This window comes from Poecilia latipinna, unplaced genomic scaffold (assembly GCF_001443285.1).
Source record: "Poecilia latipinna isolate Pla-1442-1.1 unplaced genomic scaffold, P_latipinna-1.0 Scaffold939, whole genome shotgun sequence".
NCBI classification, from domain to species: Eukaryota; Metazoa; Chordata; class Actinopteri; order Cyprinodontiformes; family Poeciliidae; genus Poecilia; species Poecilia latipinna.
The window spans coordinates 94,036-114,241 of record NW_015113555.1 but is presented as its reverse complement, the minus strand read 5'-3'; the positions used below and the strand labels follow the sequence as shown (position 1 = coordinate 114,241).

At 46.0% G+C, this 20,206-nt stretch overlaps 2 protein-coding genes across 8 annotated transcripts; one reads left to right on the top strand and one right to left on the bottom strand.

The window, feature by feature from the left end:
• The first annotated feature begins 288 nt into the window (after positions 1–288).
• Positions 289–12,051, top strand: lrrfip1b (leucine rich repeat (in FLII) interacting protein 1b). 6 transcript variants are annotated; one of them, XM_015049315.1, is made up of 20 exons: positions 302–1,003; positions 2,140–2,226; positions 3,230–3,247; positions 3,317–3,364; positions 3,827–3,871; positions 3,953–4,003; positions 4,344–4,421; positions 4,538–4,573; positions 4,653–4,778; positions 4,878–5,048; positions 5,124–5,216; positions 5,541–5,633; positions 5,955–6,047; positions 6,892–7,012; positions 9,845–9,894; positions 9,978–10,089; positions 10,163–10,242; positions 10,326–10,430; positions 10,501–10,833; positions 10,882–12,051. In XM_015049315.1, the coding sequence occupies exons 1-19, from the start codon at positions 914–916 to the stop codon at positions 10,609–10,611; spliced, it is 1,608 nt and encodes a 535-aa protein (XP_014904801.1). In that variant the 5' UTR covers positions 302–913; the 3' UTR covers positions 10,612–10,833; positions 10,882–12,051. The 6 variants fall into 6 exon arrangements, with proteins under 6 accessions (XP_014904800.1, XP_014904803.1, XP_014904799.1 ...); XM_015049311.1 differs by lacking the exons at positions 9,845–9,894; positions 9,978–10,089; positions 10,163–10,242; ... (1 more) ...; positions 10,501–10,833; positions 10,882–12,051 and adding an exon at positions 7,323–9,414 and having other exon boundaries at positions 291–1,003; XM_015049313.1 differs by lacking the exons at positions 4,344–4,421; positions 9,845–9,894; positions 9,978–10,089; ... (2 more) ...; positions 10,501–10,833; positions 10,882–12,051 and adding an exon at positions 7,323–9,414 and having other exon boundaries at positions 290–1,003.
• LOC106957820 (uncharacterized) lies at positions 11,634–20,126 on the bottom strand. Of its 2 annotated transcripts, XM_015049310.1 has the most exons (22): positions 19,823–20,126; positions 18,592–18,632; positions 18,425–18,508; positions 17,990–18,085; positions 17,762–17,837; positions 17,448–17,675; positions 17,113–17,347; positions 16,981–17,040; positions 16,345–16,629; positions 16,161–16,260; positions 15,777–15,837; positions 15,338–15,577; positions 15,017–15,251; positions 14,880–14,942; positions 14,531–14,800; positions 14,402–14,438; positions 14,120–14,189; positions 13,693–13,932; positions 13,402–13,621; positions 13,271–13,324; positions 12,909–13,193; positions 11,634–12,760 (listed from the first exon to the last, which is right to left on the bottom strand). In XM_015049310.1, exons 2-22 carry the CDS (start codon positions 18,603–18,605, stop codon positions 12,684–12,686), a joined length of 3,030 nt encoding a protein of 1,009 aa, XP_014904796.1. In that variant the 5' UTR covers positions 18,606–18,632; positions 19,823–20,126; the 3' UTR covers positions 11,634–12,683. The 2 variants fall into 2 exon arrangements, with proteins under 2 accessions (XP_014904796.1, XP_014904795.1); XM_015049309.1 differs by lacking the exon at positions 19,823–20,126 and having other exon boundaries at positions 18,592–19,066.
• Between the last annotated feature and the right edge of the window lie 80 nt (positions 20,127–20,206).

Sequence of the window (20,206 nt, the reverse complement as noted above, 5' to 3'; positions counted from 1 at the left end):
GAAAAAGAAAACTTCAGACATTTGTGATTAATTTTCGACTTTTCAGATATTTTCAGAAATTTGCTAATTTTTTTATAGAAAATGTCTGAGATGAATCTAAAAATTGTTGAATTTTTTTTGACTGAAATTGTTTTTTTTTGTTTTTTTTACTATCTGTAATGGCCCTAACACGCCGTCCAATTTTAATATTTTAGACCTCACTTGGTCGGAAAAAATGACCTTTTAATACCCTGGTTCCGTTTCCGGTGGTTACGTTTTCATTTTCTCATCGTCGCGGGTTACGGGCTCTTAATTTGTAGGATTACTTCCGCCGCGCCGGAGCTCCGCGCTAGCTGCGTAGCGGTGACGGAGCGGCGCCGCGCCTCTCCTCCGCAGTGGATCCGTGTCTCCGGGCTTCGCTCTCGGTGCAGCAGCGGCTCACCTGCGGCTCACCTGACCGCGGCACGGCGCTCTGCCCTCGGCTGCCGGAGCTCCGCCGCAGCGGCCCGAACGGGGGGGCGGATTAGCGGGCCGACGGGCCGCTGAGCAACCCGGACTCTGATTCTCACCCTGACGCTGGTCCGGTTCGGTGGTCTGACTGGGAGCTGCTAACCGCCATCTGCAGCGGCAGAACGGACCCATCAGCACCGAACCGCACTAACAGAACCTATAATTTTACAAGGAAACGGGATAATCATGGGTTCTGGAGAGTCCGGGTCACAGGTCTGAGTGATCCGGACAAAATCAGAACCGAGGTGACATTTCGGCTGCAGGTAAAGATCTAAGGGATGGGTCCATCAGGACTCGGAACCGGGACAAGGTGACCGAACCAACGGGTTTAACACTGGAACAGGGCCGTCCTACTGCTGCACCTCCGGAACCGCATGCCCCGAACCTGAGGAGAGCTCGGCTGCAGGTAGAGCCATCCGGAACCATGGGGACCCAGGGCCCGGGCCGGAAGAGGATTCCGAACCGGGACAAGCTGGCTGCGGAGGAGGATGCGCTGAGCCAGATAGCGCGAGAGGTAAACACCATCATCATCTTCATCATCATCAATAAACATGATGGGCTGAGTGGTGATTATCAGAATGATCAGAAATAATCAGGCTGATTAATAATGAACAGAATGATCAATGATAAAATAGATAATCAATAATAATCAGGCTGATTGATAAGATCAGATGTGACTAACGATTTAACATGATTTAGAATCAAAGTTAAACTCTAACATGATAATTATTGTTATTTATGAGGAACATCAGGTGATGCTGTTGGATCCATTAAATTGTCACCTGTCTATTGACGGACCATGAGGGTCAGAACCAGAACCAGAACCACCAGGAGTCTCATCCTCCCTACAGTCAGTGGTACCTGGACGACTTTTAAGGGATCTGTGGACCAACCAGATCCAGTCAGTTGGTCCAACAGGTTGGTCTAACCATTTGGGTCCAACCAGTTGGGTCCAGCTGGTTGGTCTAACCAAAAACTGGAACCAGTAGATGACCAGTTGGTCCAGCCTCTCAGGCCTCCACCATCGGCTCCATAAAGCTGATTATTGGTATAACTGGGTATCAATGAGGCTGATTGGTAATGACTGTGTTGACGGCCTCCTGCTGGTACCGTCTGGTTCTCTCCGTCCTCAGGCTGGTTCTGGTCTCTGACCCAGATCCAGTCAGAACCAGCCTTTAACGGGGGTCTCCTCCTCCTCCCACTGACCTACTGGGAGCGGCCACAGCAGACTGGTTTGTTACTGGGACTGTCTGACCTGCTTGCTGTAATCCGGTGGAGCTCCAGTAATAATCCACAGCTCAGACAGCATCATCATCATCTTCATCTTCATCACAGGACTGGAAACGTTAAATTAACAGATTTTACATAAACTAGAGTCAAAAATCATTATAAATAAAATTCACCAGGAATTAAAAGAAATAATATATTTACAAACGAAACGTTTCAGTTTAAAGTTAATTTATTCATTTAAATAATGTTTATTTGGTGTAAAAACGTTTAAATATGGAGCTGCTCTGTCTCCCCCTGCTGGCCGCCGCGGTAATCACACCCAGCCTTTGTGAAAACAGTTTCTTTCTGTTTTCAGTGTGATGTTTGATCGATTATTGATGATTGGTGATATCTGCTGATGGATGAGTGTGTGTCCCGCAGGCTGAGGCCCGGCTGGCGGCGAAGCGGGCCGCCAGAGCCGAGGCCCGCGAGATCCGGATGAAGGAGCTGGAGAGGCAGCAGAAGGAGGTGAGCTCTTATTCTGAAATCTGCTCCGGTCGGGGTTATTGATCCGACAGCTGATTGGATCACAGATCAGTCTGTCAGGACGGGTCAGAGCAGCTGATGGGGTCATGTGGTAGCAGGTCAAAGGTCAGGCTGAGAGGATCAGGATCAGCTGCTGCGGTGAGTCTCAATAAAACTTTAAAGTTTATGATGAAACCAAACAGGTTCTGGAGGCTCTGGAGGGTCTGGGTCCAGTCCCTCTGGTTACCATGGAGACAAAGGAGATTACCTCCAGATTAACAAGAACTTTGTACAGGAACAGAATCCGGATCAGAACCTGGGAAACCTACAGGAATCCTGGGAAATAATCTGAAGATAAGAGAAAAACTGCAGGAAATAATCCAAAATAATCTGAGAGGAAAGGAAAAAAATCTGATTTTAGACTTAAATAAAGAAAAGTTACAGCAAAACTTGCGAGAAAACATAAAGGAACAAATCAGGTAAAAATAGAGAGAAAGGAAAAATATTAAATCATCAAATATTAATAAAAAAACCATTTAAGGAAAACGCAGAGAGACAGAATGAAATAATTTGAAAGCAGCAGAAAAATAACATATATCATTTGGATAAAAAGAAATTCACTGTTTATTGATTTTTTTTTCTACTGTTTTGGAAAAATTAACCAGAAATTATTTTAAAAGTTGATAAATTTGATTTTGATCAAAGAAAACCAACAAATTGGATATGAATGTTGATATTTATTTATTAGATGGAGCGTTTATTAATTATTCAATAACAACAGTACTTATTCATTGATCTAATTTTGAATGAAATGGTTTTCCAAACCATCCAAAACAGAAAAATCTGCTTAAAAACAGAAAAAAATCAGGAAATTAAAGAAACAAAAATCATCAAAACTGATAAAAAGTTTAAATCCAGAACTTTTAAAGCTCCGATCCAGTGGAACCAGCCTGACCTCCTCCTCTTGTTTCTTCCTCTCCCTCCTCTTCCTCTCCATCTGGTGCAGCTGTTTCACAGCACTAAGGTAGGTCCAGTTCTCCCAGTTCTCCCAGTTCTCCCAGCTGCCTCTAACCCTCTGGTCTGGTCTCCTCAGAAGTATTATGGTCTGGATAACAAGTGGGGTCACATCGAGCAGTGGATGGTAGGACCGCTTCTGTCCAGTTGGTCCCGGTTCTCCTGGTTCTGGTGGAACCGGGCCGCCTACCGAGAGCTGCATGTTGTTGTTGTCTGTTCTGCACGCGCTCAGTAGGGTTCTGATCCAGGTTCTGATCCTGGTTCTGATCCAGGTTCTGATCCGGGCTCTGCATGCTCCGCTCTGCTGCACTTAATCATTGAGTTATTTTATTCATGTCTGCTGCTTTTTATTTATTCCATTTCAAAATATATATTATTAGTGTTTCTAGTTGATGTTCGAATTTTATTAATTTATTTTCATCCAGTTTGAATATTGTTTATAACAGTAACTTTGATTTTAGTTCATTTTTATTTCCCCTGCTCGTTGTCTGTCAGGCTGTTTGCCCTGCTCATTGTCTGTCAGGTGAACCTTCTGCAGACTCCTTCTTCTTCTCCTACTTTAACACGTTTCTTCTTCATGGCCTTTCAGGAGGACAGCGAGCGTTACTCTCGTCTCTCTCGGAGACACACCTCGGTCTGTATTTCTTCTTCTTCTCCTTCTTCTTCTTCTATGTTTGCTCTCCGCTACAGTGATCCTGTAATTGTCTGTCTGTAGATCTCTGATGATGAGGAGAGAATGTCTGTGGGCAGCCGGGGCAGCTACAGGGTGAGTGGACCAGAAACCAGCTGGAGGTCCGGGTCCAGTGGACCAGAGTCCAGCCCGGTTCCTCTGAATGCAGCCTGAGAGAAGGAGCCGGTCTAGATTAGTCAGAACCGGTCTGAACTAGTTTTTTCTTGTCCTGTTTTGTTAGTGGCAAGAACTGAACCAGTTTAAAGCTGTTTGAACCAGTCTGAACCGGTATGAACTGGTCTGAACTGGTTCTAACATCGCCCTGTAGCTCTGATAATCTTCATCTTTCCTCTTCACTAACACATTCTTCATTTCTTTCCCTTTTCTTGTTTCCTCTCCTTGTCTCTCGTCCTGCCTGCCCCCTCTCCTCCTCCAGCCCTCGGACTACGGCGGCCTCCTGGCCTCCAGCTCTCGGGCCTCCTCCAGGGCCAGCTCTGCCCGGGCCAGCCCTGTGGTGAGAGAGTTAACGCCCTCTGGCTCCCTCTGCTGGCTGTCTGGGGAGTTGCAGCTGATGAAGCTGATTAATTGATTTGATTGGTTGGTTACTGATCAGGTTCTGTGTGTGTGCAGGTGGAGGAGAGGACGGACCGGGAGTTCACTGACAAGGTGAGGTCACTGACCCTTGGGCTGGTCAGACAGGATAGAGGCGGTCCTCAGCGCCTCTCTCTCTCTCGCTCTCCCTCAGGGTTCCAGGACGGCGTCCACATTGTCCGCCGCCACTCTGGCCTCGCTGGGCGGAGCCTCGTCACGCAGAGGAAGCTGTGACACCTCGTTCTCCGTGGAAACGGAGGCCTCAATCAGAGAGATGAAGGTACGCCAGCTGTCAGCCTGACCACAGATCTGGACACTCCCAACCGGTCCAGTCTGGTCAGAACCAACAGCACTGATCATGTGACCCATGCCTGTGCAGGACTCGCTGGCGGAGGCGGAGGAGAAGTACCGCAGGGCCATGGTGTCCAACGCTCAGCTGCACAACGACAAGACGGCGCTGATGTTCCAGGTGGAGAACCTGATGGAGGAGCTGAGCGACATGGAGGAGCTGCTGTGGGAGGCCCGGCGCCGCTGGGACGACGCCACCAAGGTGAGGAAGATGATGATGATAATGATGATGACGATGGTGAAGGTGTTGTTAGATCTTGGTCTGATGTCTCTCCAGGAGCTGGAGCGCGAGCGCCAGGCCCACAGCGTCCTGAAGGTCCAGTTCAAGCAAACAGAGGAAACTCTGAGGCAAACCAACGAGCTGCTGACGGTGAGACACACTCTCTGGAGTGGCCTAGTCAAAGCCCTGACCTGCAGCCTGACCTTCACCAGGTTGTTCCTGCTGGAGAACCATCCATTGTTTCTGAATGAAATCAGTTCTGTAGAGAAGAAAGGGTCAAAGGTCATCCACAGTGACTCAACGAAGGGCGTGATTACTTTCTCCATCCTGCTGTATTAACATAACACATTTCAGATTCATTGCCTTGTTCCATCTAAACTAACTCTTCCTGTTTTCTGCTCCTGACCTTCCTCTTCCTCCTGCTCTTCCTCCTCCTCTTCCTTGTCCTGCTCTCTGCTGCCCTCTGGTGGACAGGAAGTGTCTGATCTGCGTCAGAAGAGCAGCAGCTACCGGCAGGAGATCTCTGACCTGCAGGAAGCTCTGCAGTGGAAGGAGAAGAAGATTGCGGTAGGACGCTGCTCTTGTTCCCAGAGGCAGAGGAACCAGAACCAGTCCTCTAGTCCCGCTCTGAACATTTGGCCCCAGGACTTAAGATGCATCCAGAGTGATGCCTCTCTCTGCTACCATCTGTGCAGAGCCACCGTGATTAAATCAGTGGTAGACGTGTTTGGAGCAGTCTATACTTGACAGGAACAGAGCAGAACCAAGGAAGGTTGTTTGGTTGTTTTCTGCCTCTGAGAAACGTCTCCAAGCTGTTTTCCTCTTCGTTTCCTGTTTCCTAACCTTGTTTCCTCTCTAACCTCCTTCACTACCTCCTTCCTGCGTCAGGCGTTAGAGCGCCACAGAGAAATCTCAGACATCGTTCGGATTGAACGCGACCAGCTCACAGATGAGGTGGTCCAACTGCGAGACTCACTGAAGGTATTGGGAAAACCCAACTACAACTTTGACCCTGCAGAGATGCAGACATCTGGAGATGAAGTTCCTCTGGTTTTCTTTCGGTGCCATTGTTTGGTCTATCTGCCAAAGGTTCCTCTTCCACAGGAACAACAGCCTGGGGGTTGCAGCGGGTCCTGAGACAGGCCTTACTGTGGAACCTTGCTGCCTTTAGCAAACCCATTGTTAGCCTGCTATACACCCAAAGAGTATCTTCCGGATGATGAAAAGCTTTTAAAAAGCTAAACAAACCGATAACAAAGCTCTATAATTGCTCAATAAAAAATTAGTATTAAGGTTCAGGAGTGGCCCTGCAAGAGTCCACTCCTGAAAGAATCAGTTCAGTGTAGAAAACAAGTTCACTGTAACAGCAGACTATGTGTAGAGATTCCCTAAACTCAAGGGTTCCACCCCAGATTTAGACAGGAACCCATTACCCCCATAGAGGACATGCGTACTTGAGGTGGACTCAGTTTGGATGTCTGTCGTACGCCTGAGGTCTTGCATCCAATCCTCAGATGCCACTGGTCTGCAACTTCTGGATGGATCCCTGCTTAATCATAAGTGGAATTTCTTCTTGGTATGTCATTAAGTTTTCAAGGGCCTGGCCATAACCCATTCATTTCATTCAGGTGTTTCAGAGCAGGGTTGCATTCAAAAATTATCGGACAGTGGGATTTGAGGACTGGAATTGCGGACCCCTTTGAGACGTCACATTGGCTCTGAGCTTGGTCAGAGTCTGGGCAGAAGTTTTACAGACGTTTCTCTATTAAGCCACGAAGGAGACAGAAACCTGAAAGTTACCAAGTTACGACTCTCTGCCCAACAGAACCATGGAGTGGTCGTCTCTCCTGACACCACCACCAACGGTGATGCAGACCAGACTGAGGAGGAATCTCCCTCCCGATTGGCCGAGGACTCGCCTCACAGCGGGAGAGAGAGCATGCTTGGTAGGAAGGAGTAATTGGTTCATTTTACTAAAACTTTCAGACATCTAGCCAAACCTTTGATTTCCTTTAATCATCACTTCTGGACAGGAGACTAGAGTGCATGAAGTCGATGATTGACCTGAGCATGTTTGGTTTTCAATCAGCTCGTTAACTTGTGGGCCTCATCCTGAAGAACACCTGAGCTACTGTTCTCCTGTAATTCCTCTGTGATCCTCCTTTTTTTATCAACTCGGTTAATCTCCTACTTTCTGCTTTCCTTCCTGAATGTCGACTCTGTTTGGTCTTCCAACGTCTCTTCATGATCTTTCAGGGAAGGCTTCACAGCAGAAGCCAGCAGATGGCAGCAGAACTCCTCAAAATGTCCCCAAACACAAGAAGAGGTCGCTGCCACAGAACGTGATCTCGGTGAGCGACCAAACCAAACCGTCCAGAGAAAGACAAAACCCAACTGAGAAACATCCAGGCAGAAACCGACAAACACGGAGCAAGGCAGGTGAAAAGAATCGGCCAAAGAAGCTTCCTGTCAGAACGGATGGAAATGAGGCAAAAAAGAAACAGCCTAGCAAAGAAGATCCAGCTCACAAAGTCCTCAGGTCCAGACTTGTTCCACCGCGACCTGCTAAAGATATTATCCTGGATAACAGAGCCATGGTGCTGGGCCTTTCAGCTGCTGAGAAACTGAACTCTCCATCTGAGGAGGCGGTAAAGCAGGATGCCTCTTTGGCTCTGCAAAGTGAATCTTCCTCTGAAACAAATTTTGAACAAAAGCATATGAGTACTTCAGATCTGGATTCCCAAAGTCAAGATGAAGACAGGAATGCGGAAGATAACGTTTCAGGTTTCAGTGAAGAAGGTCCCAGCCTTAAAGCTGCAGCAGAGTCCAACAAGTCAAATGTTGAGGCTGTAGGTGGTGAAGAAGGCTTCGTCAGGAGGACTGAAGCCAGTCCAGAAACCAAAGTACATTTCACATCTCCTGAGAACCAAAGCATTGGAGAACCACTCCAAAGAGCTGCTGAGGTACACAAAGCTTGCCCTGAAAGCCCAAAGAGAACACCCCCCTTTGTTCCAGAAGAAATGTGGACCAGCTTGGAGATGAATGTTCAAGATTTGCTCCAAGGACTAGAGGATAAACCAGGGTTTGTGGTAGAAATTTCAAGAATCTTCTCAGAAATCCTGATGTGTCTCCACCACTGGATCTCAGATTTGGAGAACACACTAAGGAACAGAGCAGGACGTGAGTCCTGTCTGAATGATAGAGGTGCACATGAATCAGTGTGGCCATTGAGGGGAACCAGACTCTCCAAATGGCTTCTGACAAGCCTAACCAGAGAAACCGCAGAAGGTCCTGGATGTGAAGAAGGACATCTGGCTGGACGTTCTTCATCACCAAGAGTCAGTTCAGCCAGAGAAAAGATGGAGGACCCACCTGGTTCCTCAAGCAGAGTTTGTTCAACTTGTCATGATCAGTCTACCACCAATGACGAAAGAGAGATAACGTCCAGCCCAAGAGATGTACAGCTGAACGCTGAGTCTGAAGCCAGTCCACCTGGTTCTCTAAAAAGCATATCTGGAGACTTTGTTTTTGTTGAGTCACACTTTTCTGAATCTTACAAGAACTCAACAGACTCCACGCCTGACAGTCAAACCCATGTTCTGACTTCTGCCAAAGACTCAAAGGAGTTCAGAGGGAACCGCCCTTCATCAGCACACTCCAGTGTTGGACAAAGTTCCTCAGGAGGACTCAAGAGGTTCATGGAGGTGACCGCTGAAGAAATCAGAGCAATGGCTGTTCCTGAGCTGGCTCTGGTGGGCCTCCAGGAGGGACGGCGGCTGGATCGGTCCAGTATTGGTTCTGTTGAGGAGCTGTCGGTTGGAGACATGGACAGCTGTGAGGAGGCTGATGAAGAAGAGGAGGTCCAACTGCTTCCACCACAGCAACAGAACCGATCCACCATGGAGGCTGAGGTCCAGGTTATCGCTCCATCGCTGGGCACCATGGAACCAGAGACAGAACATGAAGAATCCGGATTGGACAGCAGGAAAAATGACAACACAGATTGCAATATTTCATGAGCTCAGGAGCGCCCTCTGCTGCTGGTCTTCATGAACATTGAACACATTCATGTTCAAATGTTTATGTTAGAAGAAACATGTTGACTGGTAGTTCTGGTTAGAGCCAGAAGAAAGCAGAGACTCACATCAAGCGTTAGAATCTGGAAATCTAAATGTGTGGACTAACCAATGAAGGTTTGGAGTGACTGATGAGAAGGTAGCTTTGAATGATTTGGAATGACTAATCTTCTGAGTATAACATGTAAGTTCCTACTGAGAAGATGTGTTCCTGAAATATGAGGATAGAAAAGTTTTCATATCTGGTAATAAATGTTTATCTGAATCCTGGAGTTCTGTGTTTTGGTGGTTTTGTTCCAGTCATCAGTAGATGATGTTCTCCACACCTGAAGGGTAAGCTGACTTCCTGCTCCGTGTCTCCAGATCACATCAGAAATCATGAGAAGTTGAAATGAAATGATTAAAAGTTAATTTTTAATAATTCACCATAATTGATGTAATTAATGTTAATTAAATCAAATTGGAGATAATGATCACTTCACCAGCTGATTATCTCCACCATGAAGGTCCAGATCTCCATCCAGTGAATCTTAAGCTAATCAGTGGCGTTCCTCAGAGCTGTGCTGTTGGTCCTCTTTGGTTTGCTCCAGATGGTTCTTTGACTCCCGGGCTGCAGTTGACCATCTCACCTCCTGGACCTTCAGGTTGAGCTCACTGGGAGTTCAGGGAAGTCGTTGATTGTTGCTCTCTGTTTCGTTTCAGAGCTGCGGATGAAGAAACTGTTTGATGACAGAGAAGGGTTACGGGATCAGGTTCGATCTGGAAACCTTTTGGTTTAAAGTCTAAAAAGGCTGAAACATCTTCTAGAAAATAACGTTAATCTGTTAATGTTCAGGTCAGACTTCTCCAGTCTCAGCTGGATCAGAGGAACGGGGTGGATGGAGTCCAGAACCCAGGGCAGAACCCCCAGGAGAACGGCATAGACCCTCATCTGCTGGACCTGCAGAGTGAGTTCCTGACCAGGTCTGGTGTTGATCCACTGCAGGATCGATCGTGATTCCTCTGCTTGGTTTCCACCAGGAGACGCTAACAGACAGATCAGCGAACTCAAGTTCAAGTTGGTGAAATCTGAGCAGGAAGTCACAACTCTGGAGCAAAATGTGAGCCTTCATGTTTCCATCGGTTCATTTCCACTCTGCTCCTCCAGCCGTCAGTCTGAACCTGGACTGCGTTTTGTCTTCAGGTGCTGCGCCTTGAGGGTCAGGTGTGTCGCTACAAGTCAGCGTCTGAGAACGCAGAGAAGATTGAAGATGAGCTGAAGGTGGAGAAGAGAAGACTGCAGAGAGAGGTGAGAGTGCCCCCTTAGGTTGGTTTTCTGTGCGGACCGGTTCTGGTTAAAAACGTACGGTTCCTTCCAGCTCCGCTCGGCTCTGGACCGCATCGAGGAGCTGGAGGTCAGCAACAGCCACCTGTCCAAGCGTCTGGAGAAGATGAAGGCCAACAGGAACGCACTGCTGGCCCAGCAGTGAAGCTCCGTCCTGGGCCGGGTCTTCAGACCGCCGGGCCAGGTCCAGAACATTTCAGAGACACTCGTGAACCGAAGACAATCAGGACCAGGTGGTGGAGGAGCTGAAGCTGAGACAGGATGCGCAGGGTCGTCCAAAATGTTTCCTTTTCTGAATCCTTCTGATCACAATCATCTCCAGCCGTCAGCACATCAGTCCAGAGAGAGCAGGTTCTGATCCGGTCTGGTTCTGATCCGGTCAGGTTCTGATCCGGTCGGGTTCTGATCCGGTCAGGTTCTAGTAGACAAATAATCCGAAACGGCTCTCAGGCTCCGCCCCCTCCCTGCTCTGATCCAGGCCCGCCTCCAGGGCTCTGCCCCGCAGCAGCTGGTAACCATGGTAACTGTAGACCATGGCATCTTGTGATTGGTTGTTGGAGGAACCAAAGTTACTCTGAAACTGATCCCAGTTCAGTGGTTCTGTTTCTCCTCACTGACTGCTTCAATCCGGTTCAATCTAGTTCAAACCAGATCAAACTTGTTCAAACTGTTTCAAACCGGTCTGGACCTTTACAGTTTATATTTTGTTCTCTGTTTTTCTCTTCTGTTTTTATGTTTTCTTTCTGGAATATCGTTTAGCCTTTTTCTGACTTATTTTATATCATTTTAGTTAGTTCTTCATCACAAACCATAGCAAACTGGCCTGGACCCTTTGAGTCAGTTTATATTTTAGTTTCTGTGTTTTCTTCTGTTTTTTTTTCTGCTGAAATGTTGTCATCCCATTTCTGACTTATTTTATTTGATTTCAGTTTGTTTTTTCTCACAAACCAGATCAAACCGGGTCAAACTGGTCTGGACTCTGCAGATTTAGTTAATATTTTGGTTTCTGTGTTTTTCTCCTCCTTTTTTCTTGCTGAAACCTTGCCGTTATCTCATTTCTGTCTTGTTTTGTCTGATTTTAGTTGTTTCTTCTCACAGACTGGACAGGCGGTTTTAACCAGTTATTAGTTTAGTAGTTCTTCATCTTTTTGACTTGTTTTATTTTTCAAACACTTCTGTTGGCTCATCCTTGCTTATTGTTGGAAGTGGATGAACTCCAGGCTAGAAGTGGAACTTGGTGACAAACGTCTTTGAAACTCAACCGGTCCGGACAGAACCAGTTTGGACCATCAGGGAATGTAGCCCCGCCCACTTTTCTGTTCAGGAAACACAGGGGGCGTGGCCTCTGGACTCACCTGATTGGATGTTACCTGACAGCCAGGATGTAACATCAGCAGCTTTAGGTGAATGAAGGGTTCTGATCGTGGAGCTGAACAGAACCGACCCAACACAGCTGACTGACAGCCAATCACAGCGCAGAACCTTAACAAATTAATCCCAGTAAATCCATCGTCATGACGAAGGTTCAAACATTTTAGATTCACTGCTATTTATTGTGAAAAATAAAACGTTTCAGTTGGAGAGACGTGAAGCTGTGAACTGATTCCATGTTGAGTTTCATTTTCTGCTTTTAGTTATAAATATTATTACCATCCTCACTGCTGCTCTTTTCTTTTAGATAAACAACCAGGATTTAAATCTGTCATTTTATTCTGTCTAGTGAAAAGTGCAAAAGACGGATTATTAAAAGAAGCAGAATGATTACATCATAAGACAGTTAAAGTTAAACCTTAAAAGAAACCATAAAATGTATTTTTGGTTGTGTTTCCTGCTCTCCTCTGTCCTCAGCTGTTCTGGTTTCCTCTAATTGGACTCACCTGGTTTCCATCTCATCACTTCTCTGTATTTAAACTCTTTGGTTCTGATTGTTCAGGTTTCTCACAGCAAAGTGAATCAGATGAAGCCTGACTGTACTGCTGCACTGCCATGTTAAAACATATATAGATTTAATGTTATCAGTTCATTAAACAGACTTATAACAGCGTCAGTAAAGAAGCAGGGAAACATCTGAAAATAACAGCTGTAATTTTAGTTAAAGGTCCAACATGTAAAACTGAACAGTGGTGGACAAAACAGGACACCGTCAAAGTTTATAAATCTAGAAACAGGAAGTTGAATCTTCAGTTGCTCCTCAATATGACCAATCCCATGTTCTGTTTATTTGTCCTCTTCCTCTTCCTCTTCCTCTGGTCCTTCATCCTCCTTCAGGTTGAAGGTTAGCATCTGGAGCAGCTCTAACAAATCAGGAGATAAACACCGACAGTTTCAGTATGGCAAGCTGTATAGCACAATAATTGAGTTAATTCATTCATTCCTGGTTTCCTGCCAGACTCAATCATCTGGGTCACCAGTAGCAGGTGTGGCGTTCGGTTCTGGACTCACCTTGTTGGAAATTGGGGCTCTGGGAAGAACCCAGTTTGGCGTAAAGTGGAGGATCCATTGTTTCAACAAGGCTGATCATCTTCTGACAAGCTTCTGTTCCTTTCTCCTTCAGGATCTCCACCAGGCCGCTGGCCTTGTTCACTCTGGTGTGGTTCTTCTCCACCACTGATTTTCTCTCTGACGCAGTGAGCACCTTGTCCGCTACCAGGTCCTTCAGCAGCTGCTCCAACGTTTTATTGGACACTTTCTTGATAAAGTCAAGCAGCATGATCTTCATTTTCTTTGCTGCAACATAAATAAACAGATAGTGGGAATTTGATGGAAGGTGTTCCTGTGGGTCCGAACACGAACCAAACACAAACCTCGTAGAGCTGTTGGAGAAGCTGGGTTGTCCTGGTCCTCGACTTCAGGCAGTTCTGTTGGTCATGAAGATGAGGCGTTAGATCAGCAGGTTACTGTCAGGTTATGAACGATGTCTGTAAATGTGACAGACCTGAAGTCTCCTGGATTTCATTCAGAGTTCTCTCTAGCATCTCTCTCTGGTCTGAGTTGTACATCTGCATCATCAGGTTCATGGTGTCCACTTCCTGCCCCTCTGCCTGAGGACCCCTCTTCAGGGAGGCGTGCTTCAGCTTGTCGGTGCCCTGCAGTAACATCTGGCAGTATTTAAGGTCCTGGTCCCCCATGTCCACAAACATTTCCAGGATCCAGTGCTGCAAACCACAACATGAGGAGCTTAACAATCACGTTTCTCATCACCCAGACTAGCCGTTACTCTGGCTACCTGTGCCGTGTTGGTTTTGATCTTCTCCAGGATCTTCTCTGTGACCTCTTTCACCTTTCCAGGGTACATCTGCACCAACAGGTCCAATGTGTCCAGTCTGTCTGCGTGCTTCAGACGGTACCTTTTGATTGGTTTGAACCCGTCTTTGGTGTCGTCTGCAATCCGCAGGTACCAGTGGAAGTAATTCACCTCCCTGTTCTTCAGATCCTCCAGAGTTTTCTTCAACCAACGCTTCAAATCCTGAAAAGAAAAATGTACTTAAGGCTCATTATGTTAGGAACGGTTAGAGGACATAGACCATGGACTGAACCTGAACTCTTAATGTCTAGATGATGATCAGAGCCAGTTCCAACCATTTATCTTCCTCAGAAAGACATTTGTGCTGAGGACAACAGAGGGACAGACGGTTTGAAGGTAAATGACTCACAGCATCTTTATCTCCTGGAGGGCAGATCAGGCGCCAGCATTCCTCCTGTTCCTTCGTCATCTCCCTCGTTCTTTGGATCATAAGATTAGAAGAAAATAGGATGACGGTTACAGAGTGATCAACCATAGCCCAACCAACATGACCGCTGAACTTTGGGCATCAGGAATAGTTTTCAGGAAGCTTTTAAAGTTTCAGATCCATGGACCAAATGAACCAGATTGGTTTAGATGGATGACTGGGTAAGAATGTTGGTGAATCTGGTGAAGAACTTGAAGAACTTACTTCTTACTAGTGAAGAGCTGTTTGAAAGACTTGTGACCTGGAGATATTTAAAAAATAAGACGTTGTTTAGCTTCAACCCCAGGACTGAGGAGAATCAAAGCAGCTGTTTTTAGAAAGGTGCAGACTAACCTGGGGTAGAAGGTGAATGCAGCTCAGAGGACAGGCGAGGGTTGATGGTTTGAAGACGGTTCATCAGCTCTTTGGAGGCGTCGGTTCCCTTCTCCATCACAATGTCAACGAAGCAGCTGGCCATGTTGACCCTGGTGTGGTTCTGAAGGATGGTCTCCTTCTCTGATGACATCAGGGTCTTGCCAGTCATGAGAGCCTCCATGAGCTGTGATAACGTTTCTTTTGGTACCTTCTCCACAAAGTCATTAAGCATCCTGGTGAGCACTTTCTCTGTGGGCAGAAACACAAGGACATCACTGAGTTATTTGATGGAAACTTTACGATGAAGGCCAGATTCTGATGAACATACCAGATGTACTTTCATTTGGAGACGTTGGAGGAATCTGCTCCTCCACCTCAGGAAGACCTTTGTCTGTTGGGAACCAGAATAAATGTTTAGCAGGAAGTTGGTCTGATGTTTCAAGCATTTCCTCCCATCTGTCAGACCTTTATTGCTCTTAATTTTCTCCAGGATCTTCTCTGTGACCGTCTTGGTGTTTGAGGCGTACGTCTGGACCATCAGGTTCACCGTGTCCAGCCGGTCTGCGTCCTCCAGCTGACCCTTTTTGATTGGTTTGAAGCCATCCTTGGACTTGTCCGCAGTTTGAAGGAACCAGTGGAAGTGCTTCATCTCCTTGTCGTCCAGCTCTAACAAAGTGTCCAGAAGCCAATCTTTATAGTCCTGCCAGTGTTGGAATAGATTTAGTTAGAATCCAACCACTGAGCTCATACTGACTCTGGTATGAAGTACAGTAAAAGTATATTTACATGTCCTTTGTCTTTATGCATCTTCTTGAAAATCTTCTGTGCCACCATCTTGGTGGTGTTGGTGTAGATCTGGACCATCAGGTCCACCGTGTCCAGTCTATCTGCATGCTCCAGGCGGCATTTCTTGATCGGCTTGAAGCCATCCTTGGACTTGTCCGCGGTTTGAAGGTACCAGTGGAAGTACTTCATCTCCCTGCTGTCCAGATCCTCGAGATGCTCCTTCAACCACTGCTTGATGTCCTTTTTAAGTAAAGTGGATAAATGACATCAATAGCTACCAGGATTTTGGCCACAAAAGATTATATCAATAGCAGTTTGCAAAGTATCTTCTAAGACAAGTGAAGAAAAACTGTTTCCAGAGTCTGACCATCACTATCAACCTTCCAGGACTTTGTCAAACCTCAGACATCAAACTCAGAGACATTGGATGGTGACTTACAGCATCGTTGTCCCCTTCAGGACAGATCTGCTGCCAGACTTCCTTCTCATCATCGACAGGTCTTTGGGTCAAATGATGAAACTAACATCAGTGAAGGTTCACTTTTATGGAAATATCAGTGACAGAAGAAAAACCTTGCACATTAAATCTTGTTCCAGCCCCTAAATAGACCAGCTTAGGACATGTAAATGAGTGTGAGTTAGATTCCTAAACTACATCTGGACACTTTCTTATAAGTATCCAGAGGTGAGTGAAAGGTCTGCATGAGGTAACAGTTATTGGATCAATAGATATATTGATTTAAATCTTAATTCATGTGACACTAGTTTAATGTAAAACTTGACAAAAGCTCAATAGTTTCTCAGGAATGTTGCGAAAACTTACTTCTGGTAAGGTTTAAGAGAAAGGAATTGTTGAATGGCCGGTTTACAAACAAGTCCTGGTTCTGATACTGGTTTGGTTTTGAGTTCCTGTGAACTTTGACCTGATAGACAATTGGAAACATCATGTAAGGTCACAAAGCTCAGGATGTTTGGATGTAGACCCTTGAACCGCCAGCAGAACTCACCTTGCTGAACAACTGGACCAGAGGACAAGCCCAGCTTGGAGGACAGTGGAGCATCAACAGCCTGAAGGTGGTGGATCATCTTCTTACAGGCAGCAGTTCCTTTATCCATCACTGTGTCAGCAAGGCAGCTCGCTCTGTTTCCTCTGGTGTGGTTCTTCTCCAGGATGTGTTGCTTCTCAGAGGACTTCAACACACCGTCTGCTGCTAGAGCCTCTGACAGCCGGGTCAGGGTTTCATTTGGAGCTTTCTTAACAAACTCCTCCAGAACCTTGGAGACTTCTTTCTCTACAGGACGGAAGACAAAGGAACTGAGTGAATGTCGTCAAACATGTTGAAGATTCCCTGATCTGATGGGTTAGGATCACAGGAAGGAGACTCTCCTGGTCTCGCCACTGGAGTCCTTCTAGGCTCAGAACCTGGACTCCTTCTACAATCCCTGACCGGGTCAGAACATCTGACAACACGGCGTCTCAAACCACCGCTATGTTGATGATACTCAGCTGTGTCTGTGTTTGTCAGGAAACTGAGGCCGTCTCTCTGAGCAGCTGTAAAACTGAACTGCTGCTCTTCATCCTGACCCTCCATCATATCTGCATCCTAACTAAACTCCAACCACTTCACATCATGAACTCTTACTTTCTGCTTCAGCTGGAGAAGATGGCTTCATCTGCTCCTCAGCTTCTGGTATGTCTTTGCCTGTTGGAGCCAATAAAGAGTCGATATCAACGATGATCCAGTCAGTTGATGATCTGTGAGATGTTTACAGACCTTTGTTGTTCTTGATCTTCTTCAGGATCTTCTCTGTGACCTCCTTGGTGTTTGTGTCGTACGTCTGAACCATCAGATCCGATGTGTCCAGTCTGTCTGCGTCCTCCAGGTCCTTCTTTTTGATGGGTTTGAAGCCGTCCTTGGATTTGTCTGCCGTTTGCAGGAACCAGTGGAAGTACTTCAGCTGTTTGTCGTCTAGATTGTCCAGGGAGTCCAGAACCCAGTTATGAACCCCCTGGATAGAGGAAGAAATGAACAGTTCACTGAGAAAATCAACCAGACTGAACTTAATGCTTCATAGTTTATGCAGCTGTATTTATAGACATTATATTTACATGTTTTCTACGACTGTTGACCTTGTCCATAATCTTCTGGGTGACCTTTTGAAAGTTTTTGGGATACGTTTGGAGCATCAGGTCGACTGTGTCCAGTCTGTCAGCATGCTGCAGGCGACTCCTTCTGATTGGTTTAACATCGTCTGCAGTTTGCAGGAACCAGTGGAAATATCTCAGCTCCCTGTTGTCCAACTTTTCCAAGGTCTTCTTCAGCCAAAGCTTCGATTCCTTTCAAAATAAACCAACAGGGTTGATACTGAAACAACACGGATAACTCCAGATTCTCTTGTTTAGAAACAAAGATGAAAACTTACAGCATTTTTATCCCCTGGAGGACAAACTGAGGGCCAGAAGTCCGCCTGGTCTTCAGTACAGATCTTTTGAACAAAACTAGGAGAGACAGAAGGTTTAAGTTTGACTAACATGGACTTTATTTGAGCTTTTATTCCTTTATAAACAGTGAAAACAGACAGAAATACCAAACTGTAAAACACTTTGGAGCGAGGCATGGATGAAAACAGGAAGAAATAATCCCAGCTTACCCCTGAAGGAGCGAAGCCGTGTTAGCAACTTTAGCTTTAACTTCACTCTGGAGTCCAGGTGACTGGATCCGTTCAGGTTCATGAAGTTCTGCTCTCCTGAGAATCAGGAAATGTTTCAGATGAATATCCATCAAAACGTTTATCTCTGCTGAGTGACGATGAATCTGCAGCTTCCGACTCCGAGTCACATTGAATGAAAACGGTGTCCAACATTTGTGGCACCGTCATTTTAAAGACGTTAAGAAATGTTTCCAGAGGTCATCAAAGGTCAACTAGCCAGCCCACAAATCAAATGAACTATGGTGCCAATTAACTGAGATACGTTTGTGCTGGTTCGCTGAATTTTTTTTGTTTGCAGCATCATAATTTCAAAAATTAAAAAAAGAAAACTGAAAGTAAAAAAACTGCTCTTGCTCCTGAAACGGGACTGCTTACTGAAAAGGACAACACCAGGAGGGACATGCTGAGGAGCTCTTAGAGGCCGGTTTGCTGGGTTGACGTCCTGCTGATTGCTTCTTACTGGAACACATGAGAACAACGTGATGGAGACGGTGTAGTCAAATCCTGAGATATTGTGAGGAAATGATGGGAGGGTCATCCACCTCTTCTCCTGCATCCTGAGATCTGTGATCCTGAAGTTCTCCTGCAGGACAAACAGCATCACCTCCTTTAATTACTGCAGCAGTTCTGCTCTCTGGCCACTAGGGGCGCCTTGGAGCTGAACTACAGTAAGCAACCAGTAACAGATGTTTAACTGGTGCTGGTTGATTCTCTTCAGAACCTCACAGGTTAAACTCCTGACTTCAGAGCACACTAAGGGTTAAAGTCAGGCTACGCCAGTTAGCTTCATGCTAATCCCCATCAGCAGCAGAACCTGAATGTTCAGTTCTGAGGAAATGCAGCTAATTTAGTCTAATTGCTCTGTTTCCTTGAAGCACATCAACACCACTCAAGATTTATTCCTGAAAACTCCCCGAGTCGGACTTCGGCAATATGGGATCAGATCGTCCTTCTGCAGAACTTTCCTGCGCTCCACATGAACCAACTGCAGCTAAACACTGAGCTCACATAGAGAGTCAACAGTGTGGGCGCCTGCAGTCTGGGGGCGCCATAAAGAGGAGCAAGAATAAAATGTGATTTTCACAATTATTTTCCAAACCAGCATAACAAAGAATATTAACTTCTACATGTAATAATAATACTGACAGTTAGCTTAGCGTCCCTGGCTCCGTTTTCACTTGATGAACTCAAATAGTTTTCAGTTTATTTCCAAAGAAAATATTTTCATTTCATTTGAGCAGCAGCCACTCCCTGATCCTGCCTTTGTTCTTCTGATGACTCAGCTCTTCCTATTGTTAAATCTGCTACACTTTCATCTGCATAATGAGCTGCAGGAATGAGCAGCAACAGAGATGTGATTCACCCATAAGAAAAATAATCAGATTTCACCTCTGGATGCTCAAAGACCCCGGATCAGAACCAAACAAACAATATTTCAACGTTTCTGATTGGTCTGAGTTTCCAAACTGACATAAAGTAAAAACCTGACAGGACGGATCAGGAAGGAAGAGGGTTCTGGACGGATTCTGGACGGGTTCTGGTGTGAAATCAATCCCTGAGTTCCAACTAAAAACTCAGAACCGCAGTAGTAAAATCCTTTATGATGAAGATGATGCTCTGCTGGCGATCTTCATCACACCACAGAACCATTCTTCCTCTGCCGAGACGACAGAGGTCTGGCAACCAGTCCATAGCAACAAGGAGCTGCAGGTCCAAAACTACACATCCCAGAATGCACTGAAACAAACGGCACTCATCAGCTCAAACACTTACAGTGGTGAGCTGTCCTCCCAGTCCATCCACCAGTACGTCCACCAGTCCGTCCACCAGTCGACCCAGTAGAACCCGGAGCCGCTCTCTGCTGCAGTAGACTTGGACTGAGCCACTCGGTCTCTGAAACCTGAATGTTGACTTCCCAGGAAGTCACCGTTCATTTCAGCTCCTCCCTGCAGGAAGCTGCTTGGAGAAAATCCAGAGGCTGAAACGACCTGAGAGATATGATCTGATCATTTATTGATCAGTTATGATCTGATCATTTATTAATCAGTTATTAGATGAAATGCAGAACCAATCTGGATGGTTTTAAATGTATTTGAATAATTAAATCATTCTGTACCGAGGAGAGCTGTGGTATTACCTGTAATTGAATGCTAACTG

What these genes read in the sequence shown, in the direction of transcription:
- lrrfip1b (XM_015049311.1), top strand. Translation starts at nt 914, where the DNA reads ATGGGGACCCAGGGCCCGGGCCGGAAGAGGATTCCGAACCGGGACAAG. An exon ending in GTCACATCGAGCAGTGGATG is followed by an intron (nt 3,365 to 3,826) that starts GTAGGACCGCTT and finishes ATGGCCTTTCAG; the next exon opens with GAGGACAGCGAGCGTTACTC. An exon ending in CCTCAATCAGAGAGATGAAG is followed by an intron (nt 4,779 to 4,877) that starts GTACGCCAGCTG and finishes ATGCCTGTGCAG; the next exon opens with GACTCGCTGGCGGAGGCGGA.
- LOC106957820 (XM_015049309.1), bottom strand. Translation starts at nt 18,650, where the DNA reads ATGCTGTTTGTCCTGCAGGAGAACTTCAGGATCACAGATCTCAGGATG. An exon ending in CTCAGGATGCAGGAGAAGAG is followed by an intron (nt 18,509 to 18,591) that starts GTGGATGACCCT and finishes CATGTGTTCCAG; the next exon opens with TAAGAAGCAATCAGCAGGAC. An exon ending in GAAGATCAAGAACAACAAAG is followed by an intron (nt 17,041 to 17,112) that starts GTCTGTAAACAT and finishes TGGCTCCAACAG; the next exon opens with GCAAAGACATACCAGAAGCT.